Here is a 17,824-nt window from a genome sequence, read left to right on the forward strand (position 1 = left end):
CAAAAGGCCGAGCAGTTCATGTCACATTATCTGTAACCCCCACAACTTACCTGGGCTTGCAAAATCTCACTAACTGTCCTGGCTGGAGACAATACACATCTCTTTAACCTGTGCTTAACCCTCTCTCCACTCACATTGTCTGTACCTTTAAGACTTGATTACCTGTAAAGACTCGCATTCCAACCATTATCTTGTAAATTGAGTTTGTGACTGTATATGCCCAGTTTGTGAACACAAGTCTTCACTCACCTGATGAAGGAGCGGCACTCCGAAAGCTTGTGCTGCCAAATAAATCTGTTGGACTTTAACCTGGTGTTGTGAGACTTCACTGTACCTACCCCAGCCCAACGCCGGCATCTCCACATCATAGTACAACTATCCCATTGCCCTCTCACCCAACTTCATCTTAGTTTACTTTTCCTACGTGCAATGTTACAGGAGATTCTTACAGATCGTGTACACATGTTGTCAACTAAATTTATGTTCATTTGTCCTTCGCAATGGGTGTGGTTGACATTTATAGCTGAAACTGTCTAAGACCATGTCAATTGTACTTCATTGGTTGTAAAGCGTGGAACATCCAAAGGTGTGAGCAACACTGTATAATTACAAGCCATTTCTTTGACGTAAACATCTACAGTACGTATTTCCTGCCATTTACTGATGCCGCAATGCTTCCTGCTGAGGCCTGCTCATCTAAATTTAAGTCTGCAAAACTTCCCACAAGTTTTTGGTGTTTCTCAAATTCTGTGCCGATGTTCTTGCTAAACTTCGCACCCACATTCTATCCATGTTTAAAAATGATTCCTTTCAGCTCTGCCCCCACTCTTCTGTATCACTCTCATCCGATGGGCCAATTTCATTGTGGCCCTCATTTCCTGCAGCCCTATAGGCCATTTAATATCTTGCATTGTATTATCTGCTTCCTTTCCAAGAGGCCACACCCCACAACACTTTGCTTTTTTCTAGCTTGTAGTCCGCTGAGCTAATGTTTTCAGCTGTTCTAGCTCATGAGCTAATGTTTTCAGCTGTTCTAGCTCATGGGCATTAAAGACACAGCCATGGTGTCACAGACAGGCATACAGCAGAGACTAGGCAGAAAGGTGTGGAAACACCTGAAGGCCTAGGACAAGAGAAAGGCAAGGCACTGGGGAGACACTGATGCAAAAGATCAAGGAAGAGATAGGTGCAAGCAATTGCACAGAGCTGAGGAGTGAAATCAGGTTAAAGCAAGATGAGGACATATGGAATAAACAGAGAGAATATTACTTAAAATTAATGTCAGACAGGACAGGATGGTAAGGTGATTAGGAGAGAACACATTCAGAGGAAAGACATTTATTTATTTAGTGTCACAAGTAGGCTTACGTTAACACTGCAATGAAGTTACTTAGATGCCCACTTTAAAAGCTGTGACTTGCAAAGCTATGGACTGAATAGAATAGAATAGAATCATAGAAATTCTACAGTACAGAAGGAGGCCATTTGGCCCATTACATCTGCACCGATAACAATCCCACCCATGCTCTATCACCATAACACCACATATTTACCCTGCTAATCCCTCTGACACTAAGGGGCAATTTGCCATGGCAATTCAAATCAACCTGCACATCTCTGGAGGAGATGGGATTAGTCTGAAAGCAAGCATGACATGATGGGCCCAATTGCCTCCTTGGGTGTTGTAAATGATCAGTGATTCATTGCAAAACTGATATACAAGACTTTATGAGGATGGCATCAAGCACTTCTTGTGGTAACGAGTTTCACATTCTAACTGCTGAGTCAATAAATATCTCTATTTCACTGTTGGCTTTATTAGTCACCATCTTGTATTTAATATTTTAGCTTCTCCAAATGGGAACATTTTCTCCACATCTACAACTTAATAAAATGCCTTCAGGAGGATAGCGCAGTGGAAGCTTCTGTGACCGGCAGATTTGTGGGGACAAGGTCAAGCAGGATATGCCCACTTTTCCTCAAAATTTCTTCACCATCTGATACAGATACAAGCTAGCAGCAATCATCTTCAGGACCTTGCCAACTCAGTCGGTGGCAATCCCACCAAGCTGATCTTTCACATTGAAGTCTCCCATCCAGAATACATTTTGTGTCTTTGCCTCTTTGTTTCCTCCAAATGATTCCGAACAGAGCAGTACCTATTTTTTGACTAATTTAAGAAACAATATTTAGTATTATGATCCAAATGGAAAAGGGTGATGGCCTATTGGTATTATCGCTAGACAATTAATCCAGAAACTAAGCTAATGTTCTGGGGACCCAGGTTCGAATCACATCACGGCAAATGGCATTTGAATTCAATAAAAAATATCTGGAATTGATGACCATGAAACCATTGTCAATTGTGGAAAAAACCCATCTGGTTCACTAATGTCCTTTGGGGAAGGAAATTTGGTCTAGCCTACAAGTGATTCCAGAGCCACAACAATGTGGTTGACTCGCAACCTCCCTCTGAAATGACCCAGCAAGCCACTCCGTTCAAGGGCAACTAGGGATGGGCAACAAATGCTGGCGAGTCAGTGACGCCCATGTCCCACGAATCAAAAAAAACTTATAAGAGAAAGAAATCCCCACAAAATCATACCCACAAATGTGGCATGACATGCAATTTTTCAGTATTTGCAACTTGACCTCTCTTATGTAGGATCTCTCACTTCCCACTCAATAACTTTCAAGCTGCATTCACCAGTAACAGCTTTCCATTTGAAGTCCCTGGACGTGATTACCACTGACAAGATGCACATCTTACAAACCTTCCTCACATTCCAGTCACAACAGTCCTGGGGCGGCATGGTGGCACAGTAGTTAGCACTGCTGCCTCACAGCGCCAGGGACCCAGATTCAATTCCGGCCTCAGGTCACTGTCTGTGTGGAGTTTGCACATTCTCCCTGTGTCTGTGTGGGCTTCCCCCGGGTGCTCTGGTTTCCACCCACAGTCCAAAGATATTCTTTGGAACATTTTTTCCAAAGATGAAAAAATGTTTAGGTTGGTTGACCATGATGAATTGTCCCTTAATGTCAGGGGGATTAGGAAGGTAAATATGCGAGGTTACAGGGATAGGACAGTACCCGGGTGGGATTGTTGTTGGTGCACGCTTGAAGGGCCAAATGACCTCCTTCTGCACTATGGTTTCTATAATGACACTGGAGCCCCAAGACACCCTTTTCAGATTCCTTCAAGCTATCTGGTGGGCTCTGGTAACAAAAACAGATGCAATGGGTCTCGCCCAGCTCCTAATCCTTCGCCCTTCCCATCTTCAGCTCTCTGCTCTTTCCAACTGTACAACACATACAGTAATACAGTTTCTGCTCTATTCTCAGAGACCTGCGTCAACACCAGAATCTGTTTGAAGACAGCCAAGCAGAAATCTGTTCCATTGGGAAAGAACCTTGCTTATTTCCTCTTTATATTGTTTTGAACTGACAAATAGAAAACACAGGCTGATCCAACTCCACTGTAATTAGATTTTTATTTACTCTTTGCATCTTAGCTATCCATCCTCTTGGCAACCTTAGGTCACATGGGTATTTCTTGGCGCCTGAGATTGCCATCCAATCAGAAAATTACTTAATTTTCTTTCAGAATACTCCCCAACCCACTTCAGTCTTAAAGGGACACTGCACAAAATAAAACACAGGCTTTTGGTCATCACAACAGCAGGTTATTGGAGCTGGGAATGCTCAAGAGAGACAACCATCTTGAAAGGAAAAACAGAATATTTGAATCAGAGGAACATTCAGAGATGTATGGGGCAGAGAGATTAATTTTGGATGTTCACACCAGCATTCTCAGCTCTTATCTTCAATGTTGCTTCAATGAAATGTCATCAAGTGTGTACATAAAATTCACCTGACTGGGAAATTTCCCCACCCCCAGGGTGTTTAGTGGTGACAGCTGGAATTCTGGCATTAATATGGAGAAGAATCTAAGAGTTAAATAATCCTAACTGTTAAAGGGAAATATCTGAACTGAACATCCCTACGTCAGTCCCACAATACCACTCGTCATAATTTCAATGGATGTTCAAGCACAGACCATCTTCATAAGTAAATTATATGGTACAGATAGCAACATCTTTTGAGGAGGTAACCAAGTGTGTTGATGAAGGTAGGGCAGTTGATGTCATATACATGGATTTTGGTAAGGCGTTTGATAAGGTCCCCCATGGTCGGCTTATGATGAAAGTGAGGAGGTGTGGGATAGAGGGAAAGTTGGCCGATTGGATAGGTAACTGGCTATCTGATCGAAGACAGAGGGTGGTGGTGGATGGAAAATTTTCGGATTGGAGGCAGGTTGCTAGCGGAGTGCCACAGGGATCAGTGCTTGGTCCTCTGCTCTTTGTGATTTTTATTAATGACTTAGAGGAGGGGGCTGAAGGGTGGATCAGTAAATTTGCTGATGACACCAAGATTGGTGGAGTAGTGGATGAGGTGGAGGGCTGTTGTAGGCTGCAAAGAGACATAGATAGGATGCAAAGCTGGGCTGAAAAATGGCAAATGGAGTTTAACTCTGATAAATGTGAGGTGATTCATTTTGGTAGGACTAATTTAAATGTGGATTACAGGGTCAAAGGTAGGGTTCTGAAGACTGTGGAGGAACAGAGAGATCTTGGGTTTCATATCCACAGATCTCTAAAGGTTGCCACTCAAGTGGATAGAGCTGTGAAGAAGGCCTATAGTGTGTTAGCTTTTATTAACAGGGGGTTAGAGTTTAAGAGCCGTGGGGTTATGCTGCAACTGTACAGGACCTTGGTGAGACCACATTTGGAATATTGTGTGCAGTTCTAGTCACCTCACTATAAGAAGGATGTGGAAGCGCTGGAAAGAGTGCAGAGGAGATTTACCAGGATGCTGCCTGGTTTGGAGGGTAGGTCTTATGAGGAAAGGTTGAGGGAGCTAGGGCTGTTCTCTCTGGAGCGGAGGAGGCTGAGGGGAGACTTAATAGAGGTTTATAAAATGATGAAGGGGATAGATAGAGTGAACGTTCAAAGACTATTTCCTCAGGCGGATGGAGCTATTACAAGGGGGCATAACTATAGGGTTCGTGGTGGGAGATATAGGAAGGATATCAGAGGTAGGTTCTTTACGCAGAGAGTGGTTGGGGTGTGGAATGGACTGCCTGCAGTGATAGTGGAGTCAGACACTTTAGGAACATTTGAGCGGTTATTGGATAGGCACATGGAGCACACCAGGATGATAGGGAGTGGGATAGCTTGATCTTGGTTTCAGATAAAGCTCGGCACAACATTGTGGGCCGAAGGGCCTGTTCTGTGCTGTACTGTTCTATGTTCTATCTAAACTTCAGGCACGGAGAGAGAGATTCGGGGCCATTCGATGAATTCCTGGGAATGGGGGATGAAGTTTGTGGCCAGAAGTCTGCTGTGGTACCAAATGCAGCCAACAGATCCAAAGTCTTCAGAGCATAGTTTGGTTAAAAACCTGAAAGCTACAGTACAAGCTGACAGGAAAAGTAATTAGCTAAATCCCATGCATAGGGTTATTCCAAGAAATCCTGAACAGAATTGAAATGTTTCAAAACGTGATGTTTGTATTCTGCATCACAAACTATCTTGCATACAATTAAAAGGATAAAAAGGGACAGATGTTTCAAATGAAAAATGAAGCAAAGAGTTGAGAGGGTTCAAGGCTTTTATTTCTAAATCAAATGCAGTACCATTACAGCGGTACTCAGGCAGGATAGATTAGGGAGCTTGTCTACAGAGGCCCTATGGGTGGAGCTGAGAAACAGGAAAGGTATGACCACATTAATGGGGTTGTATTACAGACCACCCAATAGTCAGCGAGAATTGGAAGAGCAAATCTGCAGAGAGATAGCTGACAACTGCAAGAAACACAAAGTTGTGATAGTAGGGGATTTTAATTTTCCACATATAGATTGGGACTCGCATACTGTTAAAGGTTTAGACGGGGTAGAGTTTGTAAAACGTGTTCAAGAGAATTTTCTACATCAGTATATAGAGGTGCCAACGAGAGAGGATGCGATATTGGATCTCCTATTGGGAAATGAGTTAGGGCAGGTGATGGATGCTTTGGATCCAGTGATCATAATGCCATTAGTTTCAACCTGATCATGGATAAGGATAGATCTGGTCTTCGGGTTGAAGTTCTGAAGTGGAAAAAAGCCAAATTTGATGAAATGAGAAGGGATCTGGGAAGTGTGGATTGGCACAGGCTGTTCTCTGGTAAGGATGTAAATGGAAAGTGGGAGGCCTTCAAAGGAGAAATTTTGAGAGTGAAGAGTTTGTATGTTCCCGTCAGGATTAAAGGCAAAGTAAATAGGAATTAGGAACCTTGGTTCTTGAGGGAGATTGAAACACTGATTAAAAGGAAGAGAGAGTTGTATGAAATGTACAGGCAGCAAGGAACAGATCAGATGCTCGAGGAGTATAAAAAGTGCAAGAAGCTACTTAAGAGGGAAATCAGGAGGGCTAAAAGAAGACATGAGGTTGCTTTGGCAGACAGAGTGAAGGAAAATCCAAAGAGCTTCTATAGGTATGTTAGGAGCAAAAGGATAGTGAGGGATAAAATTGGTCCTCTTGAAGACCAGAGTGGTAGACTGTGTATGGAACCAAAAGAGATGGGGGAGATACTAAATGGTTTTTTTACATCCATATTTACTGAGGAAACGGGCATGGAGTCTACGGAAATAGGGCAAACAGGTAGGGAGGTCATGGAACCGTTACAGATTAAAGGGGAGGAGGTGCTTGCTGTCTTGAGGCAAATCAGAGTGGATAAATCCCCAGGACCGGACAGGGTATTCCCACGGACCTTGAGGAAAGCTAGTGTTGAACTTGCAGGGCCCTGGCAGACATATTTAAAATGTCAGTATTCACAGGGGAGGTGCCAGATGATTAGAGGGTGGCTCATGTTGTTCCGTTGTTTAAAAAAGGTTCCAAAAGAAATCCGGGAAATTATAGGCCAGTAAGTTTGACGTCGGTGGTGGGCAAGTTATTGGAAGGTGTGATAAGGGATAGGATCTACAAATATTTGGATAGACAGGGACTTATTAGGGAGAGTCAACATGGCTTTGTGCGTGGTAGGTCATGTTTGACCAATCTATTAGAGTTTTTCGAGGAGGTTACCAGGAAAGTGGATGAAGGGAAGGCAGTGGATGTTATCTACCTGGATTTCAGCAAGGCCTTTGACAAGGTCTCTCATGGGAGGTTAGTTAGGAAGGTTCAGTCGCTGGGTATATATGGGGAGGTAGTAAATTGGATTAGACACTGGCTCAATGGAAGAAGCCAGAGAGTGGTTGTGGAGGATTGCTTCTCTGAGTGGAGGCCTGTGACTAGTGGTGTGCCGCAGGGATCGGTGTTGGGTCCATTGTGGTTTGTCATCTATATCAATGATCTGGATGATAATGCGGTAAATAGGATCAGCAAATTTGCTGATGATACAAAGATTGGAGGTGTAGTGGACAGTGAGGAAGGTTTTCAAAGCTTGCAGAGGGATTTGGACCAACTAGAAAAATGGGCTCAAAAATGGCAAATGGAATTTAACGCAGACGAGTGTGAGATATTGCACTTTGGAAGGACAAACCAAAGAAGAACGTACAGGGTAAATGGTAGGACTCTGAAGAGTGCAGTTGAACAGAGGGATCTGGGAATACAGGTACAGAATTCCCTAAAAGTGACGTCACAGGTGGATAGAATGGTAAAGAGTGCCTTTGGTACATTGGCCTTTATAAATCGGAGTATCGAGTATAAAAGTTGGAGTGTTATGGTAAGGTTATATAAGGCATTGGTGAGGCCGAATTTAGAGTATCGTGAACAGTTTTGGTCAGCTAGTTACAGGAAGGATATAAATAAGGTTGAAAGAGTGCAGAGAAGGTTCACAAGGACGCTGACGGGACTTGAGAAGCTGAGTTACAGAGAGAGATTGAATAGGTTGGGACTTTATTCCCTGGAGCGTAGAAGAATGAGGGGAGATTTGATAGAGGTGTATAAGATTTTGATGGGTATAGATAGAGTGAATGCAAGCAGGCTTTTTCCACTGAGGCTAAGGGAGAAAAAAACCAGAGGGCATGGGTTAAGGGTGAAAGGAGAAAAGTTTAAAGGGAATATTAGGGGGGGCTTCTTCACGCAGAGAGTGGTGGGAGTGTGGAATGAGCTGCCGGATAAAGTGGTAAATGCGGGGTCACTTTTAACATTTAAGAAAAACTTGGACGGGTTCATGGATGAGAGGGGTGTGGAGGGATATGGTCCAAGTGCAGGTCAGTGGGACTAGGCAAAAAATGGTTCAGCGCAGACAGGAAGGGCCATAAGGCCTGTTTCTGAGCTGTAATTTTCTATGGTTCTATGGTTCATTGTTGTTCAAGCCCGCTGTACAGTGGAACACAAAGTACAATCCTGAACCCAACATTTAAATGACCCATGTTTGTACATTTTATCATTTCAGAAAAACAATGCCATTAAAAACCTCCATCTACTGGTCACTGGAAATGTGACACTAAATTACTGTTTGTGTGAGACCTTGTAGTTCAAGATGTTCAAAAGTTTCCAGCATGACTGCAGAGCACATCCTCAGGATACAAGTTATATAAATATAACACACCCGTCAACTTAGGCTAAAGCAAGGCCAGCATTTCATGAGTAAGGTTTCTGTTTGACTGTTACACGCTATATTAAATCTGTATATATTTGAAACAGTGTTACTCATATTAAATAGTGATTTGCTGTACTTGTCAAATGGGAGTTCCTGCAACGACTACAATTAGAATTATCAGATGAATCTTGTACGTCTTAACAGTCCATCCCACCCAGCTAACTGGGATCAGCTCATGAATGAGGCTGACCCTGAGTGAGGTTCTGACAAGTCCATAACACACTGTTCCTCACAACTGATGAACTAATACTATACCGGTGTGTTCTTCAATCTGGCAATGCTTCAGTTAGAGTTCAACAGACAGACAACCATGGCAAAACGCACAACTTCATTGAATTACTTTAAATTGAAAAGCAGCATTGATTTGGTGAATGCCATGGTAACCTGGTTTCAGGGTCAGTTCTACTTTTGGCATTCCTTTGCTCAGATTTTATATAGATGTAGCTCTGTGACATGGGCAGACCCTATACCATGCCAGCATTCTCAGCTCTTATCTTCAATGTTGCTTCAATGAAATGTCATCAAGTGTGTACATAAAATTCACTTCACTGGGAAATTTTTCCACCTCTAGGTGTTTAGTGGTGACAGCTGGAATTCTGGCATTAATATGGAGAACAATCTAAGAGTTAAATAATCCTAACTGTTAAAAAGGGAAATATCTGAACTGAACATCCCTACGTCAGTCCCACAATACCACGCTTCATAATTTCAAAAGCAAAATGAGGCAGCATTCAGCCAGTTATTCTGCCATCTTTTCAGCCTTAGCAGCTCTTTCTGTTCCCAATCCCCCACCATTTGCCCCATACTCTTGTAATTTTTTTACCATTCAAGTATTTATCCAATTCCTTTTGAAAGCCTCTTTGAATTGGCAACGTCTGTGTACTGAGATCTAACTACTCGGTTCACGAGGTTTGCTCTCACGTCGCCCTGGTTCATTGGGGTTAAATCTGACTTTCTTAAATCTTCAAACATGGCAGCCGTTTCTCTTTGTTGACTTGTCTAAACTTGTCATGGTTTTGAATATCTTTTCAAACAGCCCCTTAGCCTATTCTGCACTAAGACTAGAGAAGTTGTTGTTGCTCCATTCCTATAACTGTAATTTCTCATCCCTGATTCTAATTAATCTCATCTATACCCTATACGAAGTCTTCATATCCTTCCTAATGTATAGTTTCCAAAATTGGACACAATACTCCAGTTGTGGCTGAACTAGCGTCAGATTTCCTCTAAAAGTATGTAATCAATCAGACCAGGGTATTATAATATTGAAGTAACACTCCAAGCTTTTAAATTCTATCACATTGTCATTTTGATCACTTTTACATTTGAGAGCTAGCTTTAATAGCTCATGAATTTGAGCCCCTAAATCTTGGCTCATTGACCCGCAGCTCAGCACTTAATGATTTAATGATATTAAATATTACTCATTTAATGATATTCTCAACTACTATTTATGCATTTCAAGTGTGCTACCTACAGGAAAAGATTATTTGAAGCCCAGCATCTCAAAACTGAGACTAAGGTCTTGGTTTATAGGACTGTAGTGATCCTCACACCCCTATATGCTTCAGAAACTTGGTCAAAGCACTGAAGTACTACTAGCAGTGTCTTCGCAAGATACTCCAAACAACTGGCAAGAAAGGAGGTATAACAGCAGTGCCCTGTCCCAGGACAACTTGTCCAACATCAAGGCGCTAATTACTCAAAACCAACTCCACTGGGTGGGACATGCCAATCATATTCCTGATATCAGATTCTCAATCAGCTGCTCCATTTGGAACTCAGTCATGGCAGGAGACTCCAGGAGGACAGTGGAAAGGCTTAAGGGATCCCCTCAAAGCATCCCAGAAGAGGTCAAACATCCCAGCCAAGGCATGGGAGTCTCTAGCTTGTGACTGACTAAAATGAAAAAGGCTTATCTGGGAGAGTACCAAACACACTGAAGGACTTTGTCAGGAATGTGCAACGGCGAAGTCAAAGTGTTAGAAAGAACGCACAGACTTCCAAACAACTCATCTACCCAATCCTTCTAGAAATACTTGCTCCACATGTGGCAGTGTGTAGATCACACACTGGACTCATCAGCCATCTCAGAGCCCACCAAACCAAAGTGAAAGCAAGTCATCCCCAATCCCAAGGGACTGCCCAAGAACAGGCTACCAAAGTGCTCTAGATTGTGTAGCCCACAAATGCTAAACACCAAAAACCTGACCAGGGGAGAGTTTACAGGTTCTTCCCTTCAGGATCTGGTTTTGAAATTCCTATCCTCAGCTGGGAAAGTTGGACTGCTTTGCAAAACAACAACCAATGAAACATAAATAGGAGGGAATGGGAATGCATACATTTCAGAATGTTACTGTTACATACCAGGCTTCAATTCTGATTCAACCTAAATGTCGAATCAGTCAATTTCCACCATTACATGTCCCAAAAGTTAATATTCTAAATTGGGGCAAGGCCAATTTTGATGGCATCAGGCAGGAACTTTCAAAAGTTAATTGGGGGAGTCTGTGGGAAGGCAAAGGGACGTTTGGTAAGTGGCTTGCTTTCAAAAGTGTGTTAACCAGGGTTCAGGGTAAACACATTCCTCTTAGAGTGTAGGGCAAGGCTGGCAGAAGTCGGGAATCCTCGATGACTCGGGATGTTGAGGCCCTGGTCAAGGAGAAGAAAGAGGCACATGACGTGCATAGGCAGCTGGGATCAAATGAATCTCTTGAAGAGTATAGGGGGTGTAGGAGTAGAGTTAAGAGAGAAATCAGGAGGGCAAAAAGGGGACACGAAATTGTTTTGGCAGATAAGGCAAAGGAGAATCCAAAGAGCTTCTACAAATACATAAAGGGCAAAAGAGTAACAAGGGAGAGAGTAGGGCCTCTTAAGGATCAACAAGGTAATCTATGTGCAGATCCACAAGAGATGGGTGAGATCCTAAATGAATATTTCTCATCAGAATTTACTGTTGAGAAAAGCATGGATGTTAGGGAACTTGGGGAAATAAATATTTATGATAATATTTAATATGTGTACATATTACCGAAAAGGAGGTGCTGGAAGTCTTAATGCGCATCAAGGTAGGTAAATCTGCGGGACCTGATGAGGTATATATCCCAGGATGTGTGGGAGGCTAGGGAGGAAATTGCGGGTTCCCTAGCCGAGATATTTGAATCATCGTTAGTCACGGGTGAGGTGCCTGAAGATTGGAGAGTGGCAAATGTTGTGCCTTTGTTTAAAAAGGGCTGCAGGGAAAAGCCTGGGAACTACAGGCCAGTGAGCCTCACATCTGTGGTGGGTAAATTGTTGGAAGGTATTTTGAGAGACAGGATCTACAGGCATTTAGAGATGCAAGGACTGATTAGGGACAGTCAGCATGGCTTTGTGAGTGGACAATCGTGTCTCACAAATTTAATTGGGTTTTTTTGAAGGGGTAACCAAGAAGGTAGATGAGGGCAATGCAGTTGATGTGTCTACATGGACTTTAGCAAGGCCTTTCACAAGGTACCGCATGGTAGGTTGTTGCATAAAGTTAAATCTCACGGGATCCAGGGTGAGGTATCTAATTGGATACAAAATTAGCTTCTTGACAGAAGCCAGAGGGTGGTGTAGAGAGTTGTTTTTCAAACTGGAGGCCTATGACCAGCGGTGTGCCTCAGGGATCAGTGCTGGATCCACTGTTATTTGTCATTTATATTAATAATTTGGATAAAAATATAGAGGGATGGTTAGTAAGTTTGCAGATGACACCAAGATTGGTGGCACGGTGGACAGTGAGGAGGGTTATCTCCAATAGCAATGGGATCTTGATCAATTAGGCCAGTGGGCTGATGAATGGCAGATGGAGTTTAATTTAGACAAATGCGAGGTGATGCATTTTGGCAGATTGAACCAGGGCAAGACTTACTCAGTTAATGGTAGGGCGTTGGGGAGAGTTACAGAACAAAGAGATCTAGGGGTACATGTTCATAGCTCCTTGAAAGTGGAGTCACAGGTGGAGAGTGGTGAAGAAGGCATTCGGCATGCTTGGTTTCATCGGTCAGAACATTGAATACAGGAGTTGGGACGTCTTGTTAAAGTTGTACAAGACATTGGTAAGGCCACACTTGGAATACAGTGTGCAATTCTGGTTGCCCTATTATAGAAAGGATATTATTAAACTAGAAAAAGTGCAGAAAAAATTTACTAGGATGCTACCGGGACTTGATGGATTGAGTCATAAGGAGAGGCTGGGACTTTTTTCTTTGGAGCGTAGGAGGCTGAGGGGTGACCTTATAGAGGTCTATAAAATAATGAGGGGCATAGACAAGGTAGATAGTCAATATCTTTTCCCAAAGGTAGGGGAGTCTAAAACTAGAGGACATAGGTTTAAGGTGAGAGGGGAGAGATACAAAAGTGTCCAGAGGGGCAATTTTTTCACACAGGGTGGTGAGTGTCTGGAACAAGCTGCCAGAGGTAGTAGTAGAGCTGGGTACAATTTTATCTTTTAAAAAGCATTTAGACAGTTACATGGGTACGATGGGTATAGAGGGATATGGGCAAAATGCGGGCAATTGGGATTAGTTTAGGGTTTTTTTTAAAAAAGGGCGGCTTGGACAAGTTGGGCCAAAGGGCCGGTTTCCATGCTGTAAACCTCTGACTCTATGACATGCAATCTAGGAGCACACACAAATGAAAACTAACTATCTAAATAGCTGACAATAAAAACGCTCAGCACTTTTCTCTCTCAAACGTTAACTCTGTTTCTCTCTTCTCAGATGTTCCAGAATTCTGAATTTGTTTCAGATTCCAGTCACCTGTGATATTTTGCTTCTGCTGTAAATGGCTGACAGTACCATTTTTAAATGATCCATTACCATAATGTGATGAACTAAGTTGAAGATCATTTTAAGCCTACCTTTGCAAGCCTGGCTCGTTTGATGAGGTCATTGAGTTTGCGCAGTGCAGCATTCCGAGGTAAACCCTTAATGTCCCTGAAGAGGTCTTCTGTTTCCAACTCAAAAAGTTTCCGATTCTCTGTAATCTGGAGGGGTTTGGACCAGAAGGAGCCAATGTAGACACGTACAACCTCTGGGGTGTCAATCACTTTGCCAAGGGACCACATCAATGCACCATACACCCTCATCAGTTGCTGTGTATCAACTTGGTCTGCCTTGTTCAAGACAACTCTAATTTTGTCATCTTGACCTTTTAGTGCCTTGATAGCCTCGGAAAACTCATCAGATATATCCAACTTGTGAGCATCAAACAACAGGATGATACGATCAACTCTTTCAGCAAACCATCGCAAGACTTCTGAAAAGTCATAACCTAAAAAAATGCAGATAGAAGATAAGTTAAATAATTCTTTCACCTAGAGAAAACATCAAACAGCTGATCAGAGAACCCCCAAAATATTAAAGACCTTCAGGACTAGCATTAATATCCTGCCTGGCAACACATCCCAAGTTAACTCTAAAAAGAGGCTGGTTGATCACATCTTCAGTTCCTGCAACTGGAGAAGGATCATCATCACACATTCTCATTAGAGTCCCAATCTATTGTGTATAACAAAGAGGCCAGGTACATCCAAGATATATAAGCTGACCATTCTTCAATTATCAATCTGCATAAACAGGGACATAACAGAGATGCCACTCTACTGACTGAACACAGATCAACAACAGCACTTTAAGAAAACACAAATTATATACTGTTGTCCTCTCCAGAACAACTCTGATAGTCGCACATCATGTCAAAAAGGAGTTGGGTGTATTAGAGAGAACTGAAAACACAAGCTCATCTCTTGGCCCCTTCTAGTACAAAAAAAGATCTGCTGTGGGTTGTCCCATAACTAGATCTGGAACATAATCAGATGAATTTTAGATTCCTTAATGAAGACCCAAAATTATTTGGAATATACCATATAGCCAAGGGCAGTGCTGATATATACAGATCATCTGGTTGCCCACAATTCACCCATTCAACATCTTCACGGTCACTTTATGGGATGGCTGAAACACAACTGATGCTTCTTTGTATGATGCTTGCGGCTGATGGGCTTTTCTGGCCATTGTCATAGAATCACTACAGTGCAGAAAGAGGTCATTCGGCCCATCAAGTCTGTACTGTATCCTCGAAAGGGCATCTCACACCAGTCCACACCCCCGCCCCATTTCTGTAACCCTGTGCATTTTAAACTATGGCTAATCCACCTAACCTACAAATTCTTGGACTGTGGGAGGAAACCAGATCACCCAGAGGAAACCCACAGTCACCCAAGGCCGGAATCGAACCCAGGTCCCTGGCACTGGTGAGGCAGCAGTGCTAACCATGGTACCAAAGTGCCACCTGTTATGCTTCACATAGCTTCTTGCACAATGTTCCTAATATATATAAGTTATTCAACCCAATAGATCCAAGCCAGTATTTATGCTCCATACAATCCTCCTCCCACTCTGCATTATCTGATACCATTTCTATTCCCTTCTCCCTCATGCATTTACCTCATTTCCCTTCAAATACATCTATGCCATTTGCTTCTAACACTCCACAAGGTAGCAACTTCCACTCTTAAAAGAATAGAATGATTAAGTGAATAAAATAACTTGGTAAAATCATATCCATTTAACAGTGTTCCTCTGTGCCAACTGTAAATTTCAGGCTGCCAGTCATTAAATCTTTCAGCACCAAAAGAGTCTATTCGGTCCATCATGCCATTGCTGGCTCTTTGAAAGAGCTATCCATTCTATAGGTATGTCAAGAACAGAAGGTTGGTTAGGGCAAGTTTAGGGCCAGTTATAGATGGCAGAGGGAAGTTATGTGTGGAACCGGAGGAGATTGGTGAAGCATTGAACCAATATTTCTCTTCGGTGTTCACGCAAGGGGACATGAATATAGCTGAGGAGGACACTGGGTTGCAGGGGAGTAGAATAGACCGTATTACAGTTGATAAGGAGGATGTGCAGGATATTCTGGAGGGTCTGAAAATAGATAAATCCCCTGGTCCGGATGGGATTTATCCAAGGATTCTCTGGGAGGCAAGAGAAGTGATTGCAGAGCCTCTGGCTCTGATCTTCAGGTCGTCGTTGGCCTCTGGTATAGTACCAGAAGATTGGAGGTTAGCGAATGTTGTCCCATTGTTTAAGAAGGGGAACAGAGACTTCCCCGGGAATTATAGACCGGTGAGTCTCACTTCTGTTGTCGGCAAGATGTTGGAAAAAATTATAAGGGATAGGATTTATAGTTATTTGGAGAGTAATGAATTGATAGGTGATAGTCAGCATGGTTTTGTGGCAGGTAGGTCATGCCTTACTAACCTTATTGAGTTTTTTGAGAAAGTGACCAAGGAGGTGGATGGGGGCAAGGCAGTGGACGTGGTATATATGGATTTTAGTAAGGCGTTTGATAAGGTTCACCATGGTAGGCTTCTGCAGAAAATGCAGATGTATGGGATTGGGGGTGATCTAGGAAATTGGATCAGGAATTGGCTAGCGGATAGGAAACAGAGGGTGGTGGTTGATAGTAAATATTCATCATGGAGTGCGGTTACAAGTGGTGTACCTCAGGGATCTGTTTTGGGGCCACTGCTGTTTGTAATATTTATTAATGATCTGGATGAGGGTATAGTTGGGTGGATTAGCAAATTTGCTGATGACACCAAAGTCGGTGGTGTGGTAGACAGTGAGGAAGGGTGTCGTAGTTTGCAGGAAGACTTAGACAGGTTGCAAAGTTGGGCCGAGAGGTGGCGGATGGAGTTTAATGCGGAGAAGTGTGAGGTAATTCACTTTGGTAGGAATAACAGATGTGTTGAGTATAGGGCTAACGGGAGGACTTTGAATAGTGTGGAGGAGCAGAGGGATCTAGGTGTATGTGTGCATAGATCCCTGAAAGTTGGGAATCAAGTAGATAAGGTTGTTAAGAAGGCATATGGTGTCTTGGCGTTTATTGGTAGGGGGATTGAATTTAGGAGTCGTAGCGTTATGTTGCAACTGTACACAACTCTGGTGCGGCCGCACTTGGAGTACTGTGTGCAGTTCTGGTCCCCACATTACAGGAAGGATGTGGAGGCTTTGGAGAGGGTGCAGAGGAGGTTTACCAGGATGTTGCCTGGTATGGAGGGGAGATCCTATGAGGAGAGGCTGAGGGATTTGGGATTGTTTTCGCTGGAAAGGCGGCGGCTAAGAGGGGATCTTATTGAAACATATAAGATGATTAGAGGTTTAGATAGGGTGGATAGTGATAGCCTTTTTCCTCTGATGGAGAAATCCAGCACGAGGGGGCATGGCTTTAAATTGAGGGGGGGTAGTTATAGAACCGATGTCAGGGGTAGGTTCTTTACCCAGAGGGTGGTGAGGGATTGGAATGCCCTGCCAGCATCAGTTGTAAATGCGCCTAGTTTGGGGGCGTTTAAGAGATCCGTAGATAGGTTCATGGACGAAAAGAAATTGGTTTAGGTTGGAGGGTCACAGTTTTTTTTTAACTGGTCGGTGCAACATCATGGGCCGAAGGGCCTGTTCTGCGCTGTAATGTTCTATGTTCTATGTTCTATTACTCTTTTCCCAAAGCCCTCCACTTTTTTTTCCCTTTTCAAGTATAAATCTGATTGCCTTTTCAAAGCTACCGAAGAACTTAAAAGTTATTACTGCACGTGTTCCCACCTCTCAAGCAATGCATTTCAGGTCATAACTCACTACGTAAAAAAAATTCTTGCCCTCTTCCCCGAGGCTTTGTTGTCAATTATCTTAAATATACGTCCCTTGGCTATCAGCTGCCCTGACAATAGAAACAGCTCATCACTTATCAATTCTGTCAAAATCCATCATTATTTTGAACATTTATCAAAACTCCCTTCAACCTATGCTGCTCCAAAGAGAATATCAGCTGTTCTAGTCTCTCCACGTAACTGATGATCCTCAGCCCTGCTATCATCCTGGTAATCTCTTCTGCATATTCTGCAAGGCCTTGATATCTTCTCAGAATTGGACAGTATGATAAAGGTAGCATTCTAACCCAACCAGTAAAATGCACTAGTTCAAAGCTCTGTGCTACAAATAGCAGCCCACTTTTCACAAGGAAAACTGTTCAATGTGAAAAGCAGCAATCAGTTATGAACAAAGGCTGTAAGTAATCAAATATACTTTGATTCTGAGCCTTCACATTCATGGATAATACTATTATAGAATAGATGGGTATCTATGTCAAATGGCTT

General features: G+C 42.8%; 1 protein-coding gene across 1 annotated transcript in view; it reads right to left on the reverse strand.

The window, feature by feature from the left end:
• LOC144507023 (EH domain-containing protein 1-like) overlaps window positions 1-17,824 on the reverse strand; it is a 75,109-nt gene that overhangs the window by 20,761 nt on the left and 36,524 nt on the right. The window contains exon 4 of the mRNA XM_078233573.1: window positions 13,532-13,944. Coding sequence (XP_078089699.1) covers window positions 13,532-13,944 — 413 coding nt within the window. The remainder of the gene's footprint in view (window positions 1-13,531; window positions 13,945-17,824) is intronic.

This window comes from Mustelus asterias, chromosome 18 (assembly GCF_964213995.1).
Source record: "Mustelus asterias chromosome 18, sMusAst1.hap1.1, whole genome shotgun sequence".
Lineage (NCBI taxonomy): Eukaryota > Metazoa > Chordata > Chondrichthyes > Carcharhiniformes > Triakidae > Mustelus > Mustelus asterias.